The 26,463-nt window shown below is 39.7% G+C and overlaps 1 protein-coding gene across 5 annotated transcripts; it reads left to right on the top strand.

Annotated features, from left to right (window-relative positions):
- Positions 1-39: 39 nt before the first annotated feature.
- Positions 40-26,463, top strand: olig2 (oligodendrocyte lineage transcription factor 2). 5 transcript variants are annotated; one of them, XM_067444050.1, is made up of 8 exons: positions 40-308; positions 7,054-7,134; positions 8,078-8,229; positions 13,993-14,137; positions 16,893-16,912; positions 19,017-19,135; positions 24,046-24,263; positions 24,686-26,463. In XM_067444050.1, the coding sequence occupies exon 8, from the start codon at positions 24,728-24,730 to the stop codon at positions 25,544-25,546; it is 819 nt and encodes a 272-aa protein (XP_067300151.1). In that variant the 5' UTR covers positions 40-308; positions 7,054-7,134; positions 8,078-8,229; positions 13,993-14,137; positions 16,893-16,912; positions 19,017-19,135; positions 24,046-24,263; positions 24,686-24,727; the 3' UTR covers positions 25,547-26,463. The 5 variants fall into 5 exon arrangements, with proteins under 5 accessions (XP_067300151.1, XP_067300149.1, XP_067300152.1 ...); XM_067444048.1 differs by having other exon boundaries at positions 16,893-17,238; XM_067444051.1 differs by lacking the exon at positions 13,993-14,137 and having other exon boundaries at positions 16,893-17,238.

Raw genomic sequence — 26,463 nt, 5'->3', positions numbered from 1 at the left:
GAAGAAACTAAACGTTATTACATTGCTTCATCAGACATACAGCTGTTTAAATGTTCATGTTAATTTGTAAAGTGTTTGTCTATGGTTAGGAAATCAGGTGGTGGGAGAAGTGTGCCCTGGAAACTGAAGAGAGGCAGAAAGACAGCGAGGAAAAAAGGAAACGGGTGTGTTTAGACTAACAGGATTAGTCACACGACTAGCTACAGGCACTGATCATATGGCATCACGCAAGGCTACACACACCTCAAAGAGACTGTGGTCTGCCCACACAGACTCATTTCCTGAGCACCCACCCACATCTTATTGAGGTATGGCTTTATAGGCAGTGCACACAAACACAATCCTATTATATAACCGCTTGTATTTGGTCATGACTTAAAATATGTGTATATACGCTTAAGCTGTAACACTTAACACTGTTCTGTATTGTTCAAAAAAATTGGGATTGGTAACACGTTACTCAAGGCTTGTCGAATGTCAAATTTTATAATTCATTATAATATTTGTAGATTCCTTGAAGTTGTTTTTTTGTCCTGTTTTAATGCATTATACTTTGAAAAGTGTAATCTATTCCAACTGTTTACAACTATTCATGAGACCATACAATGCATTAAAAGTGCATTACAAGGCATAATGAATGCATTCATTTTAATATACGGTACATTATATAAAGGCTGCAAGTGTTGCTGATATTTTTTCAAAGATGTCTCATTTATATAAGAAACAATTTATGGTAATACACACACACACACACATATATATATTCTCGCCTGTCGCTGGGAAACACAGAGTTTGAGCTCCCTCCAAAGATTCTCTGGTTTAGGTCTGGAGACTGGCTAGGCCACACCAGAACATTGATATGCTTCTTACAGAGCCACTCCTTTGTTTTCCTGGCTGTGTTCTTCGGGTCATGGTCATGTTGGAAGACCCAGCCTCGACCGATCTTCAATGCTCTAACTGAGGGAAGAAGGTTGTTCCCCAAAATCTTGCAATACATGGCCCCGGTCATCCTCTCCTTAATACAATGCAGTCGCCCTGTCCCATGTGCAGAAAAACACCCCCAAAGCATGATGCTACCACCCCCATGCTTCAAAGTTGGGATGGTGTTCTTGGGATGGTACTCATCATTCACACGTTTAGTGGAATTATGACCATAAAGTTCTATTTTGGTCTCATCTGACCACATGACTTTCTCCCATGACTCCTCTGGATCATCCAAATTGTCATTGGCAAACTTAAGACGGGCCTGGACATGTGCTGGTTTAAGCAGGGGAACCTTCAGTGCTATGCATGATTTCAAACCATGACATCTTAGTGTATTACCAACAGTAACCTTGGAAACGGTGGTCCAGCTCTTTCAGGTCATTGACCAGCTCCTCCCGTGTAGTTCTGGGCTGATTTCTCACCTTTCTTAGGATCAGTGAGACCCCACAAGGTGAGATCTTGCATGGAGCCCCAGTCCGAGGGAGATTCAGAGTCATGTTTAGCTTCCATTTTCTAATGATTGCTCCAACAGTGGACTTTTTCACCAAGCTGCTTGGCAATGTCCCTGTAGCCCTTTCCTTGTGGAGGTGTACAATTTTGTCTCTAGTGTCTTTGGACAGCTCTTTGGTCTTGGACATGTTAGTAGTTGGATTCTTACTGATTGTATGGGATGGACAGGTGTCTTTATGCAGCTAATGACCTCAAACAGGTGCATCTAATTTAGGATAATAAATAGAGTGGAGGTGGACATTTTAAAGGCAGACTAACAGGTCTTTGAGGATCAGAATTCTAGCTGATAGACAGGTGTTCAAATACTTATTTGCAGCTGTATCATACAAATAAATAGTTAAAGAATCAAATATTATGATTTCGGGATTTATTTAAATTATTTTTAGATTATGTCTTTCACAGTGGACATGAACCTACAATGACAATTTCAGACCCCTCCATAGCATATTTCATCCGACCAATAAAAGAAAAGTGTTTTAATACAAAAAAAGTCAACCATCAAATAATTATGTTCAGTTATGCACTCAATACTTGGTCGGGAATCCTTTTGCAGAAATGGCCGCTTCAATGCGGCGTGGGATGGAGGCAATCAGCCTGTGGCAGAGCTGAGGTGTTATGGAGGCCCAGGATGCTTCGATAGCGGTCTTAAGCTCATCCAGAGTGTTGGGTCTTGCGTCTCTCAACTTTCTCTTCACAATATCCCACAGATTCTCTATGGGGTTCAGGTCATGAGAGTTGGCAGGTCAATTGAGCACAGTAATACCATGGTCAGTAAACCATTCACCAGTGGTTTTGGCAGTGTGAGCAGGTGCCAGGTCGTGCTGAAAAAACGAAATCTTCATCTCCATAAAGCTTTTCAGCAGATGGAAGCATGAAGTGCTCCAAAATCTCCTGATAGCCTGTGCACGGTGGCTCTGGATGTTTCTACTCCAGACTCAGTCCACTGCTTCCGCAGGTCCCCCAAGGTCTGGAATTGGTCCTTCTCCACAATCTTCCTCAGGGTCCGGTCACCTCTTCTCGTTATGCAGCATTTTTTGCCACACTTTTTCCTTCCCACAGACCTATCACTGAGGTGCTTTGATACAGCACTATTCGTTCACTATTCGAACAGCCTATTCGTTCAGAAATTTCTTTCTGTGTCTTACCCTCTCGCTTGGGGGTGTCAATGATGGCCTTCTGTACAGCAGTCAGGTCGACAGTCTTACCCATGATTGCAGTTTTGAGTAATGAACCAGGCTGGGAGTTTTTAAAAGCCTCAGGAATCTTTTGCAGGTGTTTAGAGTTAATTTGTTGATTCAGATGATTAGGTTAATAGCTCGTTTAGAGAACCTTTTCATGATATGCTAATTTTTTGAGATGGGAATTTTGGGTTTTCATGAGCTGTATGCCAAAATCATCAGTATTAAAACAATAAAAGACCTGAAATATTTCAGTTGGTGTGCAATGAATCTAAAATATATGAAAGTTTAATTTTTATCATTACATTATTGAAAATAATGAACTTTATCACAATATGCTAATTTTTTGAGAAGGACCTGTATGTATATGTATATATATGCCAGTCCTTAGTGTCACATGATGGAAACCATTGTGCTGCTTAATATTTTTGTGGAAACTGATTTTCTTTTCAGGATTATATGTTGAATAGAAGGTCCAAAAGAACATTTATTTGAAACAGAAATCTTTTGTAACATAAAGGGCTTTACAGTCACTTTTGATCAATTTAATGTGTATGACAAATTATATAATTTTTCATATAAATTATTTAATTATAATATAATGTTCCTTTCCTTTCTCACTGTCTCCGCTGCTGTTGTGATGTGACAATTTTTTAAATTGTATTCGGGTCAGGTCAGGTCAGGCCAGGCAGATAAGTCTCCCCACTGGTTACTTTACTCTTTCTGACGTAGGCCAGTTCTCAGACCAGGGCATCTAGTTTTTCTGTTCCCAGCAACGGCACTCTTTGATGAAGATTTCTCCCACCCGCCTCTCATCAGCTTACTCACTTCCCACAGCCATCCAAAGAGGCTGGGCAAACAAGACCCCGCGTTCTGCCAATTTGTTCGTACAAAACGTGGGGATTTGGGGGCCTGCAGACACTCTTATACAGACAAATGGCAAGTATTTGCCTGGCAGTCTGAGATTCCTTACCCCCACCCCCTTCTACGCATAAACACACACTGGCTTGCTTTTTCTACTCTCTCGGACGATTGGTTTTTCATGCTGACTGTGAAAAAATGGCCTTGACTTGATAAGAAGGTTTCATTGACCAGTATATAAAAGTTTTTAGCAATTTGATGTTGGTTTTTACAGGTTTTTCATCATGGCTATGCTGTTCAGTTAGGACAACCAGTTTTACCCATTTGTGCCAGTAATAGCATTCCAGCAGATCATCCAAAGGCATCAAAAATATACTTTCACTTGGGCTTAGTTTCATTCTCTGCAATTTTTCCTTAATCATAATTGTTCTATCTTTCTACCTTTCCTCCCGTTCTTAAGCTGTAGTAGGGTAGTTTGTTTTTGGTCTACATGGAACTAATCTACAGAGTGAAATTGTTTTTCATATGCTTATTTTTTGTGTTTTTGTTGCCATTTGTTTTAACACGCGAGTTTGACTATTTAAGGCCTAAATCACACATGATGTGATGTAAAGCATTCAGCTGACATTTGTAAAGTTCGGGTTGTGGTCTTGTCCTCATTTTGGCTATTCATCTGAATGGTCGTTTTTTGCTACATATAGTTGCATTAGTGGAAACCCACTACTTGTACTACACAATTATGTGGAATAGTACAGAAATAAGCAACTTTCCTCCAGTAGTTGTTTGGGCTCCATCTGTCCTGAGATAAAATGTGTTGACCGTGTGAGCGGTTCTGACAGCCTGTGGGATGTAAATGGGCTGAGGTCTCAGTGTATTATTGTGAGTGGGGCAGCCTATCAGGGGCCGGCCTAAGGCCTGAGGCCCCGCAGTCCTCCTGGCATCCTGATCAGAGGATTAGCAGCATACAGCCGCAGGTCAAGAGCATGCCCGTCACACACACACACCCACACTTGTAATTTCGCTTTCTGTCACAAACACCTTCGCTTTCACACACGTACGCCCGGAGAGAGCATTTCTCAACCACTCACACTTGTGCAGAAGAGGCCTGTTTGATAGCAGGCTGCGGATTAGGTTCTGTGTTCTCTTTTATTCTTATTCTGATTGGCTTATGTTCTTGAGAGGTTTTTTTTACTACAGTGAGGTCGTACTAGTCCATACAATGAAAGGGGATTTTTTTCTCATGACATCATATTCCCCTGTCCTACGCCATTTAAATGATGTTTTTGTCATTTTTAGGACATAAGAAGGATAATCGTTAAGTTTCATACCACTTGCATTAAAGATCACAATACATTTGTTGGAAATAATTGTTTGATCCATGAAAGAGTTAGTTGTTAAAGGTTTAAAATGTAAAAATTAGAATTTATTAATAAATCATAACATTTATTTAGTCTGTTCTCCAGTAATACATTTATTCTTATTTCAGATATTAACTCTCAGTTCTACTTCATACTTTAACCACAACTGCTTTATAAATATGACAGCTGTTCAGTGTCTGGCCGAACCGTTCCAGCTCCAGAACATAGGGGTGGGCTGGTGTTTGACCAGAGAAGCGTGTCTTGTCTGTTAGTGTACCCCTGCACTGACCCCTGTCCATCCCTCAATAGTACAACGCCTTGTTGCCCCCAGCATGAGGTCCCAGTATCCCCTAGTTGTGATGGTGGGGGGCACACAGCAAGGGGCCATAGAGGATGCAGAGTTAGCAACTAAAATGGAGACTCACATTTCCATATGCATGCCACTGACAAGTGTTCTACTGAGAAACCCGGTACCAATACGTGCACAAGGTGGCCCAATCCAACAAGATGGGGGGGAAGAAGGGGAGGCTGGGGGGTTGGGATTTAAAGGGGACTGCAATATTGTACTAATTTGTGCAAGAGACTCTTTATCAAAGCGAAAGACATACGGTAATTAACGAGGGGTGAGGGGGGCGGGGGGTAAAAGAGGAAAGAAAGCGCAGGAAGAATGAGTTTGTAAGAAAGAGGGACAGGGATGCTGATTTTGACGTGTAAATGCTGTGGTGATTAGCATATGGTGGTTTGTCCAGACCCAGTATTTACCAGTAGAATTGAATGCGTGTGCGGCATGGATGTGACTTTGCCCCCCCTAAATTTCCACAGCCACCTTTTCAGATATGGCCTTCCCCCATTCTGAAAGACCCCCTCACCTTTCAATCTCTTTTCTTACCTCTTTTCTATGGCCATTGCCTTTTTCTGCCTTCTTTCTCAATTGTGTGAATGTAGAATAAAAAGGTTGTTATCAACTGCCAGGCCGGATTTTTTTTCTTTCTTAAAATCAGTCTTGTCCAGCGATGAATGATGTGATTAGCTGACACTTTTAATCTCGACAAATAGGCCGCTAATGAAAACATTTTTTTTAATAGGTCCACTAGAAAACCTATTTACTTAAAAAAAATTATGACAACTGAATAAGATAATTTAAAATCTATAATTTAAAAATAAATTATAAAATCTTGCAAAACATTTTTTTTGTCATTTTGGTATTGGCAATAGTTTAATAAAGTGTTAATTATGTTTTTATTTATAATTTCAATTATAATCTTTGATCTATATTTAAAATATTTTTACTTTAAATTGTATTTGTTTTACTTGATCAGGCATCTGTGCCTCTGTCTTCTCGCAGTAAGGTAAAGTATTTTTCACTTTTCTCTGGGACTGAAAAAGAGCAGAGCAGGTCACCCAGTGTGGTGCCTCTGATCTTTTGTGTGCTGGTTTCCCCGTGCCAGCTTTCTACTGTCGCATTAGTGCATGTCAAATGCACGAGCTCATGCAAAGGTACTCTTAGACTTTTAGCTTTCTTTTTGCTTCCTTTGCAAACAGGAAGTATTTTTTTGTTTTGGGTCTTTCAAACAGATTTGGTAAGTGTCATCATGTTTGTCTTGCTTTTCTGAGTGTCTCTTTGGGATGTTTTGGAGCAATTATTCACACCTGCTGCAATGGGTAAGTGGAAGCAATCTAATGAACCGTTGGCAGACCCTAGCCAGAGGAATAGCCAGAATATCGTATGAACTGTGTACGATGTGTATTTTGTGGGTATCTGTCAGACGATCAGTGTGAGTGGTCAGCCTGTTGCAGGTCAAAGTTCATGGTCATCTGGTTGAGGTGGACGGCTCTCCATCTGGTGGGGACTCGGCCTCTGAGGGTCAGGGCTAAAACCTGTCTGTAAGTGTGGAGCTTGTCTTCAAAAGTTTCGTCCGTGTTTGACAGAACAAGTGTGTGAATCACATGTCCATGTGTGTCCTGTGTGAGGTCTAAAGGCCTCTTCGGTTTACAGTGTTTAGAGGCGAGTTTAGCCCAAGGCTGTACTGAATGCTCCAATCACACACAACAATACCTGTCAAGCCATTTGACCATTCACAAAAACGCTGCACTTCTCTCTCTCTCTCTCTCTCTCTCTCTCTCTCTCTCTCTCTCTCTCTCTCTCTCTCTCTCTCTGGCAGGTAGATCTTTGGTGCTGCAGCTGCATGTCATGAATTGAATGAAAGCAGGCACTTGAGCAACTGTGTGCAGCCAGTAAAAAGGTGAAAAAGCCTATTAATCCTTTCCACGATCATTGCAGCATTGCCCAATTGCATCCAGCTCAAGAATAAAATGAATCTGTGATTATTCAATTAATGTTGGCTCTTAAAAGCCATATCATTTGCTCAACACACGGCACATTGTAAACAGTATATTTATATATAAAAAATTGTGGTAACAATTTCAGACATTGTAAAGATGCTTTGGTTTTACTTTATTGTACACTGTACTCCATACATTGTAATGTGTACAGAGTAATATTAAGTTACTACATTAACTTGTTGGTAACACTTTATTTTACAGTTCCCTTGTTACATGTCACATGTACTTACCATAGTAATAACAGTAAATTATAAATAATTACATGCACAAACCCTCAAACTAATCCTACCCTAACCCTATAGTAAATACAAATAGTTAATTAATATTACTCAGTATTTTCACAGTAAAAATACACTTTTAAAATAAAGTCTAACCATTTGGTTTAGGGCTATGTAGTTATGCATAATGTATATTTATTACTATAGTTACTGCATATAACGTGTAACAACGACACTGTAAAAAAAGGAAGAGTTACAGATGGTTTTCATGTCATTTCATTTGCCTTATTTACGTTTTAAGTTTTAATATTCAGCAAGACCTGATATAATATCAGTAAATCTTCTCTGGCAAAGACCATTATGATTTCTTATGTTTGATAATATGCCGAATTTTCTCTGGTCAACAAACCTAAATATCCTTTTTTAGTAAAAAATTGGGTAATCATAACATCTCTTTCTCATTCTCTCTCTCTCTCTCTCTCTCTCTCTCTCTCTCTCTCTCTCTCTCTCTCTCTCTCTCTCTCTCTCTCTCTCTCTCTCTCTCTCTCTCTCTCTCTCTCTCTCTCTCTCTCTCTCTCTCTCTCTCTCTCTCTCTCTCTCTCTCTCTCTCTGGCTGTCACTACAGCACAATGTAGGAGCATTAGTATGCTAATGAGGTGCAGGGCGACAGGTGGCCCGCTAGACAGCTCAATTAAGCAGCTCGTTAAAGGCCAAGCTAACGAAGCGGCCTGCACTGCAAGCCTCAACAAACAATGTGACTGTGCAGGCTACAAATTGGTGAGTGCTAGTTGTGTGTGTGTGTAGAGAGAGTTGGAGATAGTGGCTGTTTTTTAGTGTGTGAGAGTGAATGTATAAGCAGGGGCAGTGAGTTGAAGGGAGAGAAATTCAGTATGTGTGTGTGTAAGGTAAATGTTTAGCAGTTAACAGGGCTTTGTGGTGGATACAACCAATAATGGCTAATAAGAGGGGTTTTTGCTTTCGCTTCTCAGGAAATTACAAGGAAGATTAAAAAAATGGACCTTGCAGACAAACCTTGCCGTTTTTTTTAAATAATTTCCTTACAAAACACTTTGTAATAAACAGACCCTTTCACTATTTTCAGTTTTTGTTTTACATTTTCTACTGACATTTTTATTCAATTAATTAGTTTATTTAATTTATTGAATTGCAGCATTCTGACATTATGGCTAAATTAAAATGAAAGCTTTTATATGAAAAATAAACTTAAATGTTTAAAGAAAACATTTAATCTATAAATAAATAAAATAAATAAGCCCTGATCTTACCATCTCCCAAGATCAGCCTCAATAAATGAAAGAAAACGTTATTGGACGATATGGTCACTAATATCTTGTGTATCCTCAATATTAATGTACATGTTAATTGCTAATACTTTTTAATCATGTTACAGAAAAGTGTAAACTTTTGTTTGAGGTTATTGACTGTTGTATATAAATCAAATTAGGGATTCACCAACGGTAAATTCTGGCTGATACTTGTAAGCGGATAATTATTTGCTTATTCCATAGTAATTTATCTTCAGGACTGTCGAAAGTGGGTTGAAAAGCAGTGCCTATTTTAGGGGCCGGCCTTATAGGGGTGCCCTGCGATTTCAACTGGAACGCGTTTTCAATGGGGCCCACAGCAAAAACCTGCACTGTGGCCCCGGATACCCAAGCTAGGGCCCTGTTTGTCTTACTGTTCATTCAAAAAAAATTACTTAATAATGTTTATTTTAAGATAAATTTAATATTAAATTGTTTTTAAAGATTAACATTACATGATGGCAAATGTCATTTAAATAAATGTAACGGAGCAAATCAGCATGTACGATTACATATCCAACATCAACCAATACTGATAAATAAATTGAAAACTTTTGATATGGGCCGGTACTGATATATTGTGTATCCCTCAATCAAACATACTCATACAGTGACCTTGCATACTAAAATTAAACTGCAAAAAAGGATTCCTAGGTTATGTTCATAGTGAATAATTAGTTTATATTTGTAATAATCATTTTGAACATTCAGTTTTAATGATTAAATGTTTAAGTGCATGTTACCTTCCAGCATATATGATAAACAAATAAACAAGTGAAAAATAACCAGAGCTGGGAACATTTGAACAGCTGGGACAATATCAAAAGCTCCGCAGTTTCTCGTGGAGGAGCATTGTTTATTGTGGCTAGATAAAGTTGTTACACAGACATTTTAATCAGTTTGTAACACTTAGCATTTGAGCCTTATTATCCGGGGTGTGTTCACTGGTGCGTGAAACAGCAGCGTTTGGGTTCATAACCCGACCCTCCTGTCTGAGTCTCGCTGGCATAAAGGGATCATGAGCTTTAATGGTTCAGAGATCTGCCCAGCAAACGAGGTTAGGTATGGAGAAAGACAAAAACACAGAGGCTAAACAGAGCCGCCCCATTCGCGGGCAAGCTGCTGCAAAGCTGGCCGACTCATGAATATGTTAATCCACATTTGCCCGAATAAGTATGTAGAGAAGGAGAGCGGGGAAAAAACAACAGCACTCATTAATTAATAAGGACAATGTGCCTTTAATGACAGTGTTGACACTGTTGGCGAGCAAGTGATTGGGCCTGAGAACGAGAGGTCATCAGAATAATAGGAAGTGAGACAGTGATGGCCGTTACTGTCAGAAGGAGAGGCTTTCTGTCCTAGGAGGGCAGAAAAGGTGATCGAGGATGGACACGCAGAGAATAACCCAGACAGTACTGAGCTGTGAGAGAGAGACAAACAAGCCGGTTAGACAAGTAGACAGTGCAGAGGTCATGACAAGTGAACTTTATATAAATACTGGTTTGGAAAGAGAAAACCGGACACTTGAAGGATATTCGCTGAGTAATCAGAAACTTTTCCGTGTCGTTCTTTGTCACTGTGCGTGATGTCTGTGCCTTTAACAGCAGCAAACACAAATGCTAAAATAATAGATTGGTTTCAAACAGGTTTCCCGAACACTTAACCTGCCTGATCTCTCCTGATCTCTCGCTCTCTTTTTTTATATGTTCCACGGAAGAGATTAAGTCAGTCAGGTTTTGGAATGCTTTTAATGCTTTAACTCTAAAGTTTACACTGTTTAGGAAAATTAGTCTACAGATATGCTACTTTAAATTGTCTCTAAAAATGCATCAATTAGTAATGCTACCTTCACATGCTGTCGGAATTATCGTCAACATAAGTTTCCTAGTTGGAAATTGGGCATGAACATATTTCCCACTCTTTCCGACAGCAAAACTCTTGTACACGATAAACTCTTAAATCGAAGGCTGAATTATGATGCTAGGTTTCGTGAATGGATATCTCGATCTTACAATATTTGCCATTTTTGTTCCTCAAATCTGAAATGTGAATGGCGTTCACTAGCGACCCTTCAGCATTTTTGTGCAAATCCATCAAGCCTTAAGGTGTTTGATTCACAACAGAAAAAAACAGACTTGCATTCAAACGGCATCCTTTTTTCCTCAAGTTCGGCATAGTTGGTGCAACAAATGTAGGTGTTTGAAGTCGAGGCCTGAAAGAGTGACAATGGCTCTATCTTTCAATCGCTACAGCAGCGCCACACACATAGAGATCAGAGTAAGTTTATGAAGTAATCTCTCTTTCTCTCGCTCTTCTCTCTCGCTATCACTCAAACCCCTCCCTCTCTCCCTCCCTCTGTGTTATGACATAGTAATCTGTGTCTCTAGCAGCTTGACTGAATAGGCGTATGAATGGCTGTTTTCTGCCTACATGAACCTATTGGAGGTGGATCAACCATATGCCCATAGACATACACACTCAATGACAAAGGCGGATACCAACAGGTCCTCTCGGACACAAAGCGCCGTGGGGCTGAGGTAGTCGGGCGAGACGAGGGGTGCATTTTAACTTGGGATGTCCACACACACGCATATATTCTCACACACACCCCACCGCATGCCACCCACACAGCAATATGGAGATGCGACATTGATCCAAACCCAGCCTGAGGAGTTGCTGATGACGATGCTGTGTTATGTGATTTTTTTGAAAGGTCTTAGTTTGTTTAGGTTACGTTTTCGTGCACGAGACATTTTTGGAGGTAGAAGGGGGGACCGTAAGAAAGACAAGCACTTTTTTGGAGGGTGCCAATCTGTTGCAGCTCTGGATGAAGTCTTGTGATGGAGAGACAGTGTGTTAAGCGACATATGTGACACAGAGGGACAATAGGATTATGGTCCTCTTCTCGTTATCCGTGCCTTTGGACAGTGGGATTACCATCCGGGGAGTGAAGATCTCGGGCTGCTAAGCTTCAGTGCGGCCCGGTCCCTCGTCTCTTGTGTGGGGTGGGAAAGCAGGGGTGAAGGGGGTCCCCTGGAGAGCGGGCCGCTATCAGGATTTACATATTCATCAGAGATCAGAGCTATGTTCTCTTTCTCTCGTGTTTCTCTCTTCTTTTTCTTTCTGTCTTGCATACACATGCTGAGATGTCTTACTTAACTGTCTGAGTTAGATAGGCCCTGTTTGGCTGTGTTGTTTTCTGATATATAATATATACAACCCAATTTCACGGCAATTTGTACATATTTTACGAGGTGGCTAATTCGTACAAATTTGTATGACCTCACTCGTACAAATTGGTAAGATTATTGCTAAATCATACATTCATCTTAAACCCGACCCCTTAAACTACCCACCACTGCAGTATAGACAAATCGAGTGAGGTTTTATGAATTTGTACGAATTGGCCACCTCGTACAAATTGTTCGTGAGATAGCATTGTTATACGTGATATACGTGAGAGGTGTTATATGTGTGATGTTATGTGGTGTGTTAAATTGCTTATATGATATGTGTGATGTGTGTTATATATGTGTGGTGTTTTATTGTTGTGTGTGTGTGTGTGTGTGTGTGTGTGTGTGTGTGTGTGTGTCTGTGTGTGTGTGTGTGTGTGTGTGTGTGTGTGTGTGTGTGTGTGTGTGTGTGTGTGTGTGTGTGTGTGTGTGTGTGTGTGTCTATATATAATATATATATAATATGATGATCATGTTCTCTAGCATGATTTGAGAATGATCAAAAGAGCATCTTGAGCTTGAAGCAAGAACATGACCTTTTGTAAAAAGTTAATATGGTCAGGTCAGAAATGTATTTGTTTGATGAGTTATTAGTTTATCTCCTGGTTAAAATGTTTGATCATATTTTCAGTGTGGACTTTTGAACCTGTGTCTCCACAAATAAATGTATCACCCGGACATGGAGAGAAATAATTATCATTTTATTTTTGAAAAAATTACAGAAGGAATATAATGGAGGAACTACTGTAATGGAGGGCAAAGGAAGTTCAAATGAGTTGAAAGGGTGAGACAATGTCAAAGAAGGGACAATAGGGACAGAGATCACGAGAGATGTGTCTAATGAAGGAATGCACACAGAGAGATGGAAACTAATGGAGACAAAGGATGTACAGAGTCAGCAAGAGAGGGAGAAAGATGGTGATGGGGTGGCTTACTGCTGTTGAACTCAGTCATCTTAATTGATGAGGTCATCCTGGGGACTATCCCAAAACCAGCGTGTCCCCAGGAGGTCATCACCCGGTCATCTAAAAGTCAAAGAGCATCAGAGAGAGATGACGTAGTGTAACTTTTCTTCATGTTTTTGACGTTGTTGTTTTTTCTTTGTTTATGGCCTTTTAAAAAGAAATACATTTACGTGGAAAGAAAGAGAGAGGAAGTGGGATCAGGAAAAATACAGACATTTTGCAGCACAACAGACATTTATAAATTCTGACTCTAATATGACCAACTGTTACACAGCTCTAGCTCCTGTTTCTCAATTAACAGATTATAACGAATTATATCAAAAAACATTTTTCCTCCCTTATGCACACAACCATACATGCAAAGGTTTGTTTTGAAATAGGATGTATGTCTTTGATATGCTGTCAGTCAAATGTTCTCTGCTGGAATTGCTAGAGAGTAGGTGTTAAAGTAACCTTTGCAACACGACAAACACACACACATACCGAAACACAAATAGACTCGCTCAATGACAACACACTCAGTAATTGCTGCCTATTAAGGTCTTCGCTTCTCTCTCACACCTCATTACAGGCCTAAACACACACTGCCCCCTCATTACAGATTGCTTGCTAAACACACACACATATACAATTCCCTCATTCCCACCTGTCAGTTAAACACTCAACCTGGCAAGCGTGACCACTGAGAGTTGGGTGTTAACTCGCTGATGACATTGTGTGAGCTGTTGGCTCTGTAAGCCAATCCAAAACATGGTAGAAAACTGTTAGACGTGTTGACCTTATGTGTCTGTGTGTGTTGTGGAAAAAAAAATTGTGTTTATGTATCAACTTCTCAACTTCTTCCAACCTCATAATCATGTTTTTATTTTTAATAATCCTCATCCCTCCATATCGCCATCCTTTGTACCTGTTATTCTCCGCAGTGGAGTAATGTGCAGCCTTTAGCAATGGGGGTTTGTTTATCGTAAATTGTTGCAATTCACTAGAGCCTGATGCTTTCTCACTCTCTTTCTCAAGGTGAAATGTAATTGAATGTGCCAAGAAGAGCAGATGGGTTGGTGAGAGAAGAGAATAAAAGAAAAGTTGCTGCAAAAGAGCCCTGAGAGGAGTATAATTTTGGATGTACCAGAATATATGTTTTAGATCTATCTTTGTGTAAAGGGTAAGAAAGTTTGTTATATTATCAGATATTTTTATGCAAAGTAACTTATTACTTTTATTACAGGCACAATACCCCTTAGAATAACCTGGGATCAAGTGTTTTACGGACACTGGTGATAATTTATGCATCATTCCCTTGAAAGACCAGAAACTTTACTGTTATTAATGGTGTCATTTTTGTTTGATCTTTTTCAAATGAAAAAAGTTATTCTCTAAGTTCTTGAAGATTATTGATGTCCAACATTTTTGTTTGATCTCGAAGGAATTGAAAGAAAAGAAGAGCAATTTAAAATATGGAAGAAAGTTGGAAGCATGGATGCTTGAAAGAATGTAAGAAAGGGATATCAGTCCAAAGTAATCGGTGATATTTATCTTCAAGTGGTCTTTTAAAATTGTTTATTTTTATTTTTTTCAAAAATACAAGAAAGAGAATGCCTTTATTTTGATATAAAAAGTGTCAGATTTTTAGAGTTCTGACTCTGAAGTCAAAGACTGTGTTGCCAGTTAAATGCACCAAGAAACTAATTCTAATAATTTCTGGTAAATAAGGAACAGCTTGTGTGTTGGGCATACTGTACCTATGAGTGCATGTCCTAATTGTTTTCCCGTGTCCCTGCTTGCGATAGTTTGCAGATCCTCTTCAGAGTACTTCAGATGACAAGGGACCCCTCTTAAAAACACAAGCCTAACTCTTCAGTTTAAGAGCCCTGCTGGTCGCCTGTGTCTGTGTGTGTGTCTGTGTGTGTTTCTGACTCCGGAAACTGACAGTTGACCGTAAATTATTTCCCTTTATTTTAAAAACACTGCTCATTTACATCAATTTGTAGAGGGCGGGTGAAAGTAGTGAGGGGTGTGTATCTGTAGATATGTATATGCAAGTGTTTGGGGGGGTCATCTTTGGTGGTCAGTGCAGCCATTCTTTTCGCCCAAATATCCTGTCGTATTCCTTCTACCCCTGCATACTTGCCATTTCCATACACCCACAGTACACTGAGCTCAGATGCCTCCCCGCTAATTAGCAACAAGTCAGAGCCGCCCACTTCTGCGGGGCAGTAAATATTCCCACACACTCTCACACTCGCACAGACGTCCCTAACTCGGATACAAGACCCTCGTTCCCTCTCCATTCTTTCCCCTCTTTTCTGATTTTTATCACCTCCCCTTGTTTTGTTCCTACTTCTGCAGCCATCAATCATCCCATTGACCTATCTTGTTAGGGGAAACTCACAGTCACGCCCCCTCGCCTCTTCCAGGCCTCAATCTCATCCCACGCTTTCTTTCTTTCTTTCTATATATGTATGCATCGGAGCCCCAGTGTCCATCTCTGACTTATACCTTCGCAGTCCATCCCGCTCTCCTGTGCGGTTAGTGGTCAGGATGGGGTTGTGGCCATGGGCCGGACAGGGTCGTGGGGAGGTGTTGGGGGGATTAGATTTAGGGAACACTCTGGGTGGTACGGTAGCCTCTGCAACGAGTACAATGCCTCCTGTGTCCCCGTGTGACACACACCCTTGTTTTACAACAGGGGAGGAGACACCTTCAATGCCCCAATGATGTGAACCACCCTGAGCCTATTCACGGTGACAAACGGCCACTGCTGGCCCCTACGACAAACACATGCACAGACAGACCATCACATAAACACAATTTTTGCTTCATGGTGTGTGACTTTGCTAAACCATTTTAGCAAAAAACACTACTACAAAACGCACAATAGAAGACACATTTAGACGGCATTAAATATGTGCACTCAAATCCGACACAAGAGGAAATAAAAGGCTTTCCTCTACCTTGCTCGCTTTCTCCCTCTCCTTTCTCTCTGAAAGAACCTTCTTGGCTGGCTCTCAGTGGAGTTGAATTGGTATGGCTTTAATTGAATCAACTAGCTCTTTTCTTGTGCCGCACTTGTGAGGCCAGAGCAGCCAAATGGCTTGATGACAACGTAATGGCAAAAGAATTGAATGAGCGACGCTGCCAGAGGGGAGAGAACTCAACGGCATTCCTTCATATCCGCACACAGACGCATCAAAAACACTATTATGATCACTGACCTCAGCCAAAAGATGCCACAGATGCCATTACAAATCTTTTCCATAATCAGATGGATTGTAATCCATTTTTATATTGAATTTTTATTTCATTTTAATTTCATTAAACAGATGCACTTTATTAGTATATGGCTGTTTCTACATTATAAGTCACAAATTATATTTTGTTGGCATAACCTATGGGTATGGAAAAGTTTTCCAAATAAACGGTTTGTTAACTCCTGGGGGAACTGCAGGGTTCGCGAGTTTATAAGCTTATAATTAATTAAATCATGAAAAGGTATCATTTTTAGAAAATAAAAAGTGATAATAAAACACTTGAACTATAGTATTAATTTAAAATTCCAGGTAATACTTCAGAGAAAATATTTTATGTTAGGGTTAGTAATGGCATTTATATTGATTCTGTGTTGTAAAATACTGTTAGATTTGAATATAGATGTTACCTCATTATTTTTAATATATATATATTCCTTGGAACTGAACCCATGAATGTGCTGTTGCAGGAACAAATTTATAATAAATATCAGGTCATTTCAAACAGGTCATTTCCAGGCCTGGTAAAGTCTTAGACATAAAGTCTTTAAAAGTTAATGTAGATTGTCATTCAGTTTCAGTGTGGAGCTTGTCATTAAAAATGTAAGTGATGTAAAGGTTCAGACTGTCCTACACAATCTTTGACCACCTTTCTTTCTTTCTCTCTTTCAGCTTCCATTAGAATATCCACAGTAAGTTCCACCAATTATTTGAAGGTGTTCAGGTTTTTGGTGAACATTTTGTGTGAGACTGACGTAGATCTCGACCCCTGGCTGCTGTGAAAGTTTGGGATGTAGAGGAGGGATGTAGAGATGCATACCTCCTAAAGAATCTAAGCAGAGACAATAGAACAGCGCACAGACACTTGGGGAACAGAAGGGTGACACAGAGGGCAGCTCTCACCCACAACAACTCTCCTCGTTTGAAAACAAAACCCCAACCTGTTACTGCTTCAGCCTGCCTGTGGGAGGGGATGCTCGTAATAAAGCTGCCAGCCCCCTCGTTAGACATCACGAGGGTAAGTGCATGTGTTTGAGTGAAGGACCAGGAACCAATAGTACAGGAATGCTCTCTTTCAAGTGATGTTTGGTTCTAAGCTGTTTATTAGTGATAACCATCATCATAATACAGGTGGTAACTGTGTTGGTGTAACGCATTACAAGTAACTCGCGTTACGTAATCAGATTACTTTTTTCAAGTAACTAGTTACTTTTCAAAGTAACACAAGTCACTTTTTCCCATTTATTGACTGACATCTCTCATGTCCCCATGTTGAGAGAAATCAGAAGGAAATGCAGAGGTGTTCTGTTAAAACAAATAAAAAATTACTTTTATACATTTCGTCTCACTTTATTGACCAATGTACTTGCTGCTGACCTTCGATGATTCAGTTAAACCATAAGCAAAAATAACTTGATTTTTTTGTTTCTTCTGCATCCTTTTCTTTTGCAATCCAGGCTGGCAGCACAGCTAAAAGGTTTGTTTGAGCTGCACCCGCTATACAGTACATGTGTGAATTTGCATTTCCTTTAGCCTCATTCATTACATTTTGGTGTGAAAGCACCTTTACAAACCCAGCCCAGGTAAGAAAAAGTAATGCAACCAATACTTTTTTTTTTTTTAAAGGGAGTAACACAATATTATAATGCACTATTTTATTTTGCAAGTTTCAATTGCACTTTAAAACTCCAAAAAAAATGCAATTAAATCTTTGTAATATTGACTTAAATGGATAGGTCAACCATTTTGCCATCATACTCACTTTCATGTCTTGCCAAACTTGTGTGAATTTTTTTCTGTGCAACACAAAATAATATATATGTTATATATAAAACAACACTGTACACCATCCATTTAATTTTATGGATATTAAAAATGTAAAAAACTTATGAGCATAAGCATAAACATGAGTGAGTACTTATGGGAAAACTGAACTGCTGAAACGAATTAAAATTTGAAGTGGATGGTTCCTTTAGGTGCAGATTTCATCAAATGAGATTTTCTTGATTAATATCCATATTGACATCATCTCATTTTCAGGGTCCATCTCGGCATCCCCTCTCCTTCACACGAGTCAAACATCCCTCCTTTTTATCTTTCCCACTTGCAGGATCAGGGGAGCAGGTTGTGGTAACATTTGTAGCATTTGGCTGCAGCAAATCCCACAGCTTTTTTCCTGAAAAGAAGCAGCCACCTTAAGGGGGGCGGGGGTGGGGGGTGTTCCTCTCCAGTGAAGCCCCTGGTCTTTCTCCTGCTCTCAGTCTGTGCACAGCGGTCTGCATGCCCCTCACCATCGCTTGCAAATCCCCCTTTATCCGCTGGCAGCCAGATGGGGTGGCAGGAATAATAGGCAGAGCCTGATGAGCACCATTCAATTTGTCCAGCCGTGTAAAGGAGCTTGTAAGCCGTTCCATTTGAGCAGGGTGTAATAGTAGCCAGGGGAGCAGAGGCTATGTTAAGACTTAATTACCTACTAATGGCTGTTGTAGGGACAAAAGACTTGTGTAGACCCCAACAACTTACACTCCTGTAATAGAGGAGAAAGGCAGGGAGAGGAAAAGGTGGGGGGAACTGTTTATTGAGTTTTTTGGCCAGAAATTTGTGATGTCCATATGTTAAAAATGTCATCCACACATATATTCACTATGTATATGAAGTGTGTGGATGAGAAGATAGAAAGGAAAGAAGATGCATGTACTTTGATTTTCTTTAGAAAGCCATTTGGGCTCAGAAACCTGAGAGAAAAGGTTTTCTTTTTTCATTCTTTTTTCTTTTCACATTCTCTTTCTTTTTCAGTTGGAGGGAAGATTAGCAGGATTAAAACTGGCTCACATATGCTGCTCTTCACTATTGGCATTCAACACAACATAAGCCCAACTGCCACCCAGACGGAGAGAGAAAGAGAGATGTAGAGGGTGAGACTGAAAGTGAAAGTTTTCTTCTGATTTTAAAGCATTGCTACACTGAATCTAAACTGTTTGGAATAATTGTGGAAGAAAAAAGTCTACTTAATGAGAGAAACTGTTGGATGGTAAGAGGAAGAAATCAGGATGGATGAGGGTGCGGAAGAAATGTTTATGATGGAAAATAGCTAAAGAGATGCAGGAAGTCTTAGACCTCAGTAGATAGTGAATAAATAAATAAACTGCAAGTAAACTGTTTTAGGATAAGAGTTAAATTTAAGCAAATTTGTGACATTGATCATGTTAACTTCTTTCAGGATCAGCTTTAACGTAGGAGTTTATGCAGCTTGACTGTAAAAGTACCAAATACTATTAAATTATTAAATGTATTTTTCTAATAAATTTTTCACTTTCAGGCTAACAAAATGTTTTAATGGACCCTTTCAGTGCATTTAAAGTTATTACTATTGCAATTCTATCATTTTTTTATATATATTTTTATTTTAAAAATGTAATGTACATTTATAAAACTATGGCCTGGTTTTCACAAACAGGGCTAAGATTTAGCCAGGATTAGGCTTTAATTCAATTAGGACATTTAGGTAATAACTCAAAATAATTGATGCAATCAGTTGCCTAAATAACTAAAGCTTATTAGTGTCTGTTATTGGTAAGTATCAATACTCCTAGAGGACCAATACCAGCTTTGCTATTGCCTGATACATAATAATAATCTGTACAGTTCTGTGATCTGAGCAAAGTGTTCATATCATTAGCTAATGTGTATAAGCCAACACTGCTCTCTCACCAAGACACCTGCTCTGTTCGCTGGTTCTCCTCAAACAACTCAATTTGTCTCCTCTAATCGTTGATCTCTCTAATCCTGGCCTGTCCCTATGTTGTGTGTCATAATTGTATGGTTGGGGTCTGTCATATGATTATTAATAAACATTTATAACTTCCTTTATAACTTAAAGAAAATCTAGTTCCAGCATTATTTTTCTGTACAGACTCCCTTTAACGTAGATCTTGGGGGAAAAACAACAACATAATATAACGCTTAATTTGGACATTTACTGTCCCTTTTGAGTATCATGCACCATGCTGGGAAATAGAAATCCCAGCCCAGATTCAGTTAAATGTAAGTTAGTCTAAATTAAAAGAAACTCAAAACAATGAAACAGTTCAGATGACTTACAATCTGTCAGTTTTGTGAACTCAAAAGAAATACATCTCTAAATACTCATAAAAGTTAATTTGTTTGAACTAGTTTGTTTAATTTGAGTTGGATCTACTCAAACCAACTAATTATTTTGACCTTAAGGGTTTATAAATATGTCTGAGAAAGAAAAAAAAACATTAGGCTGTTGTGCAAACTGAGACGAAACGACAGCACTTACATATTTTAGGATATGTCAGTGAAAGTTGCTTTCAGTTAAAACATGCATTTTAGTCTGGGACTAAACTATTATCACCACTATGTGGATGTTTTTAACACAATGGCAGAGAGAGTGACAGCAAATTTGACACTTATGACCACCGTAATCAATCTTTTTTGATGTTGTTGTTCCTCTTTTGAAAACTCATAGAAACACAATTGTAGATTTATTAATTTGCTCTTGTGAGCAAATGGGGGTTGTTGTAATTTCCACCACTAAACAACTATGACGACTTTCATGTCTAAGAACCCCAGAAATGCGAAAAGGACCCTTTAAATATGCAAATAGAAGCATTTCACAAGTGGTTTCACTAGGCATTGTAATTTTTATGAAAATGAACAATAAAATAAACACTATAAAAAATAGATCTAAAAGAACCTCTGTTTAACTGTACTGCAGAGAATGTTTAAGATGTAAAAAGTGTTGTACTGTGCTTATGATGAGTTTTGGGTTTTGCAGAAAAAGCTGAAAGTGAACTCCAGCTGGATTCATTAACTTAAGTATGACTGCAGTTACAGCACTGGCTAATTTAGCTCTTGGGGTTAACAGTTCTTACACATATACACACCTCTGCCCACCTCATTATTGGAATGCACACACAAACACATCATTATCTCATAAAGGTAATGAGAAAAGAAGAGTCTGGCTTTGCCAACAGGCGGAAATTAGCACTCAGTCTCCCTCCACACTCAACCGCCAGGCTAACATTCATTCACCCTGAGGTGGCAAAAGCTCTCATCTAACATTTCTCTCTCTTCCCCTCTTTCTCTGAGGCAGGCCCTTGTTAAACAAATAGCTTTTAATTAAACGACTGAACGACAAAAAAATGTAGCCAGTTCTCTATTTCTGTCATTTCAGTTGATTTAATTCTCTGCACCTGAACTGTGAAGTTTGAACAAGCTGTAAAATGCTGTCTGGAAACTGGCACTGATGCAAATATGTCAAAACTCGGGGAAATGGTTAATTGAAATGTTTTGCAATATAAAAAAATATAAAAAAGACATGCAAAAAAATTATAAAGTATCACTGCATCAGTGTCCATTTAAATAATTACAATTGCAACAATGACAGTGTGCATTATGAACTGCTCCACAGAAACGTACAATTAAGAACATTGCTCATTAGGCTTGTACTTATGTAATCACTCTGTAATATGGCCTGTGTTTATGCCTTAAGTCTTTTTTAAGCAGAATGAGTGTACATCTTTGTCATTGGCTCAATGTAATCTAAATCAAGAGGTAATGACGTCAGTCATGCATGCTCTTAATTAGCCTTAATTGGCAACATTCTCAGCGGACTACAGTTACCAAAGTTGGGATGAATCGAGGGCAGACCAACCCCTGTCTTTCTCTCTGTGTAATTGCTCCCAAGACAGTTGTCAGTCAGTGTGTGTTGTGTGGGTGTGTGTGAATTTGTGTGCATTGCGTTCTTCCCCGGGTGACATTTCAGATAATTATATGCGCGAGGAATAAACTGCAGCTCTGACAATAGGGCTCTTTCTGTCCCCTCGTTTCTAATCCAGACAGTCGCGGCATATATTACCATTTTGGTACACTTAACAAGTGAGATTACCGGAATTCATAATGAAGGAACTGAACTACAACTTCTCTCCGACACTGCCGGTTTAAACCAACTCATTTGCATAAGCGTATTTAACGAGAGTAAACAAGCAAACAGACAGACGGGACTGTCCGCACGGGGAAAACAACCAAACAACAAGAGCTCATAGATGCTTCAGTGAAAATATGTTAAAGACCTTGATCTGGTGATGTCTCTCCTAAACTCACTGATGCTTCTGTTAAATCTACACCTGTGGAGTCAGATGAACAAACTCATGAACAGACTCTTTTGAAGATCTATCTATCTATCTATCTATCTATCTATCTATCTATCTATCTATCTATCTATCTATCTATCTATCTATCTATCTATCTATCTATCTATCTATCTGTCTATCTATCTGTCTGTCTGTCTGTCTGTCTGTCTGTCTGTCTGTCTGTCTGTCTGTCTGTCTGTCAGTCAGTCAGTCAATCAATCAACTTTATTTAGCGCTTTTACAATGACTATTGTTTCAAAGCAGCTTCACAGTGTTAAACAGGACAATATTGCAAAAAAAAAATTATGTGGCTAGTTTGATTCGAATAGTTTATAGAATTAAATATGACCTAATTAATACATTTAATTTGTATATTTAGTGGAATAGGCCTAACTTTGATCATAACTGTGTCCCCAACTGAGCAAGCCAAGCCAAAGGCGACAGGCAAGGAACCAAAACTCCATCAGGACATGATGGAGAAAAATAAACCTTGGGAGAAACCAGACTCAGTCGGGGTGCCAGTTCTCCTCTGGCCTATTAAACAGCGTATAATTATTATTCTGCCAACCCTGCAAGGCATAAATCATATTAGATAGGAATATTCTAAATTTTGGGTATCACGCAAGAGACGGGTTCATATAGGATTCGATTACACAAGAATAGGCTACTTGAAAGACCGGAGTTATATTGCGCTGGAAATGTGTTTATTGAGGATGACCTGCCGGTGAGGCAAATTCAGAGGAGACACCAACTGACATGGACGTGGCAGACATTGAACATTGTCTGTCTGTCTGTCTGTCTGTCTGTCTGTCTGTCTATCTATCTATCTATCTATCTATCTATCTATCTATCTATCTATCTATCTATCTATCTATCATAGCCTAGTGTCAAAAAAATGTTTATGTAGGCCATGTTCAAGCCTATAGAGAAACGTAGGCTACGTCTCATAATGTGCTCTAGCTGTAGCCAGCTATACATGTTTATGTCCTCCTCCTCTAACCCAAACAAAAACTTTTGTTTGTCCATATTGGCCTAATTGAAATGTTTCAGATCATAACCGTTGAAAACATTTTGCACGCCTCGTTTCCTAACGTTTTAAATGCGTTTAACGGTTGAAATCAGTCAGCTGTCAGGCGCCCGCATGGGGTCACCGGGTTAAAACAATATGAGCGCATTCAAACCGCGAAACAGTGTCTGCAACAGACCGCGCTCAAGCCTGCGGGAAATATGATCACGGAGGAAAAATTTGCATCGGCATCCATCCTCACACCACATAATTAAGTTACCATAGATCTTTAGAAAAAAGCTCTTCTTTATACCAATGCATCTTGATTACAATAGTCTAATGTGAATATTGATTTGTTGAGTGCAGCCTTTTTTATTGCAATTTAATTTTCCAACAAATATGCAGTGCATTTAGAGTTAAAACAGTTAATTAGCCTACAAAATTACATTTCTCTGAAGTGTTTCATCTACTTTTGGACCCATGCACCACCTGACTAGGCTAACAAGCTTAAGTACAGATTGCACAAGTTTGTTCAACCGACTCGCTGTAATCTAAACCCAACGATGTTCTGTGAGGATGCACCATATGTGAAGTGTGTCTAATGCAGTTAATGAAGCCCGGTTTTTTTTTTTTTTTTTTTTTTTTTTTGCAATGACATCAGATTTTCGGACCCCCACCCACTGGAGCTCATTGGTTCTTGACGGGCTGTCGGAAAAGCGTTGACATTGTCCCGGTGACTTGCCCCCGGGTGATGGGGAGGAGGGACCTACTATAAAATACCCCTCGTCACTCTCAGGCGTGCCAAACACAAACAGTGCACGAGTGAACTGGAATAACGAGGGAATTCTGCAAAGCTACACCAACTTGCACCTGCTACCGGTAAGCTTGAAAATATATAAAAAATACATTAAATTATTTCATTACTTTCTATAAGAGTATATTTCAATTAACAATTAAACGCCACGCACTATTTAAAGATTACATTTTCTCCTTTCAATGATTTAGCAATTTTAAAGTCTACTATATGATTTTACTAGTAGATGATCTCTTAACTGTTTTCATAAATATATTGCTATAGTGTGATTTTTCTGTGTAACAACCTTCAACAGCTTTGCCTTTTGGAAACTTATGGAGTTGAGTTGAATTTCTAGAACATAACCTATAGGCTAGGCTACTCTCAATTTGCTGTATTGCATTTAAATAAACACATTATCATTTCTTGTTATATTTATTATAGCCTACTTGTGGGAGGAAAAATCCCTATAGCCTATTTTTAATCATTAGCCTACCTTCTTTTAAAGGAATATTGACATCTGCGAGAAGTTGAGCGCGCACTGAACATCATGGATTCCGACACGAGCCGAGTGTCCAGTCGACCCTCTTCTCCTGAAGGCGATGATCTCTTCCTGTCCGCAGTCAAGAAGTCCGTGGGTTTCTCCGGCGCCGTCTCCTCCACGCAGAGCGATTCTCCTCCGGAGTTAAGAGGCTCAGATCTGCATGGCCTCTCCAGCGCCGACGAGGACTCACTGGCTCTGAAGATGCTCTCCAAAAAGGACCGTAAACTTCTATCCGAGACCGAACTGCAGAGTATGCGCCTCAAGATCAACAGCCGCGAGAGGAAGCGAATGCACGATCTCAACATCGCCATGGACGGGCTCCGGGAGGTCATGCCCTACGCCCACGGGCCATCCGTGCGCAAGCTCTCCAAAATAGCCACCCTGCTGCTCGCGCGCAACTACATCCTTATGCTGAGCAACTCGCTGGAGGAGATGAAACGGCTCGTGAGTGAGATCTACGGCGGAGGGAGCGGGGCCCATCACGCCGGTTTCCACCCGCCCGGTTGTGGCACCCTTGCGCACGCGGCGGCCGCTCCATTATCGGGTCATCCTGCGGCTGTCTCGCATTCCTCTCACCCGGTACATCATCCTCTGCTACCACCAGCAGTCTCCACTGCCGCATCTCTCTCCGGCCCGGGTCTCTCAGCCGTCAGGCCGCATCATGGACTCCTCAAGGCACCATCGACCTCAGGGCCACTCGGCGCTAGTTTCCAGCACTGGGGTGCCGGGATCCCGTGTCCCTGTAGCATGTGCCAGGTGCCTCCGCCTCATGTGTCCGGTATGAGCACCGTCACCATGTCACGACTGACCAGTGACTCAAAATAAAGTACTGAACTTTGTTAAAAAGAACTCTGAGAAGGAACCATAGACTTTTATATATTAAAAAAAAAAACTATCATCTTGTGTTTATCAGTTTATGGCTGAAAAATTTGGAAAGCACAAATAGATCTGAAGCGAAGGAGAATGGATCAAAGCCACTAACATAGAGTTTTCTAACACTTTAGAGATATTAGGATTAACTATCCATGTGCATTTCTGTGTATAAAGTTTGTGAAAATGGCATACCTTTATAGCCTCAAATTCTGAACAAGTTTAATGTGAAATAGAGTTAAGAATAAAATCAATCCGGCCAATTCATGATTTAGTCAAAGAGAGCTGAACAGTTTCATTATTATTAGACGAAATGATACATTAAAAAGTCCTATGATTTTGAAAAAATATAATAGGACTGTATACGGTGTAAATATGTAGATAGCGTTTGTACAGTTTGAGAGATTTTATATTACCTTCCCCAGTTTATATTTGGGGTCAGAATTCATCTGCCAAGCGAAGCGCTGTCTGTAACAGAAAAGATTTTCTCTCTCTCTCTCTCTCTCTCTCTCTCTCTCTCTCTCTCTCTCTCTCTCTCTCTCTCTCTCTCTCTCTCTCTCTCTCTCTCTCTCTCTCTCTCTCTCTCTCTCTCTCTCTCTCTCTCTCTCTCTCTCTCTCTCTCTCTCTCTCTCTCTCTCTCTCTCTCTCTCTCTCTCTCCCTCTCCCTTTAGTTTTCGGGCTTCCCATCTTTAATTTGTCATTTACTTCTTTCTGCACAAGCTTACCCGTCATTGCCGATGCGAAGAATGATCAATTTTTATTTTTTATAATAAAGTGCAAAATGATATTTATTTACTTATTTTGATGGTATTTTCAAATTAATGTGCGGTGAATGTTTGAGTCATAATTGTAAAATAAATGTTTTAAAATGA

This window comes from Pseudorasbora parva, chromosome 5, assembly GCF_024679245.1.
Source record: "Pseudorasbora parva isolate DD20220531a chromosome 5, ASM2467924v1, whole genome shotgun sequence".
NCBI lineage: Eukaryota > Metazoa > Chordata > Actinopteri > Cypriniformes > Gobionidae > Pseudorasbora > Pseudorasbora parva.
This window is presented reverse-complemented; position numbering and strand designations above follow the sequence as displayed.

What these genes read in the sequence shown, in the direction of transcription:
- olig2 (XM_067444051.1), top strand. Translation starts at nt 24,728, where the DNA reads ATGGATTCCGACACGAGCCGAGTGTCCAGTCGACCCTCTTCTCCTGAA.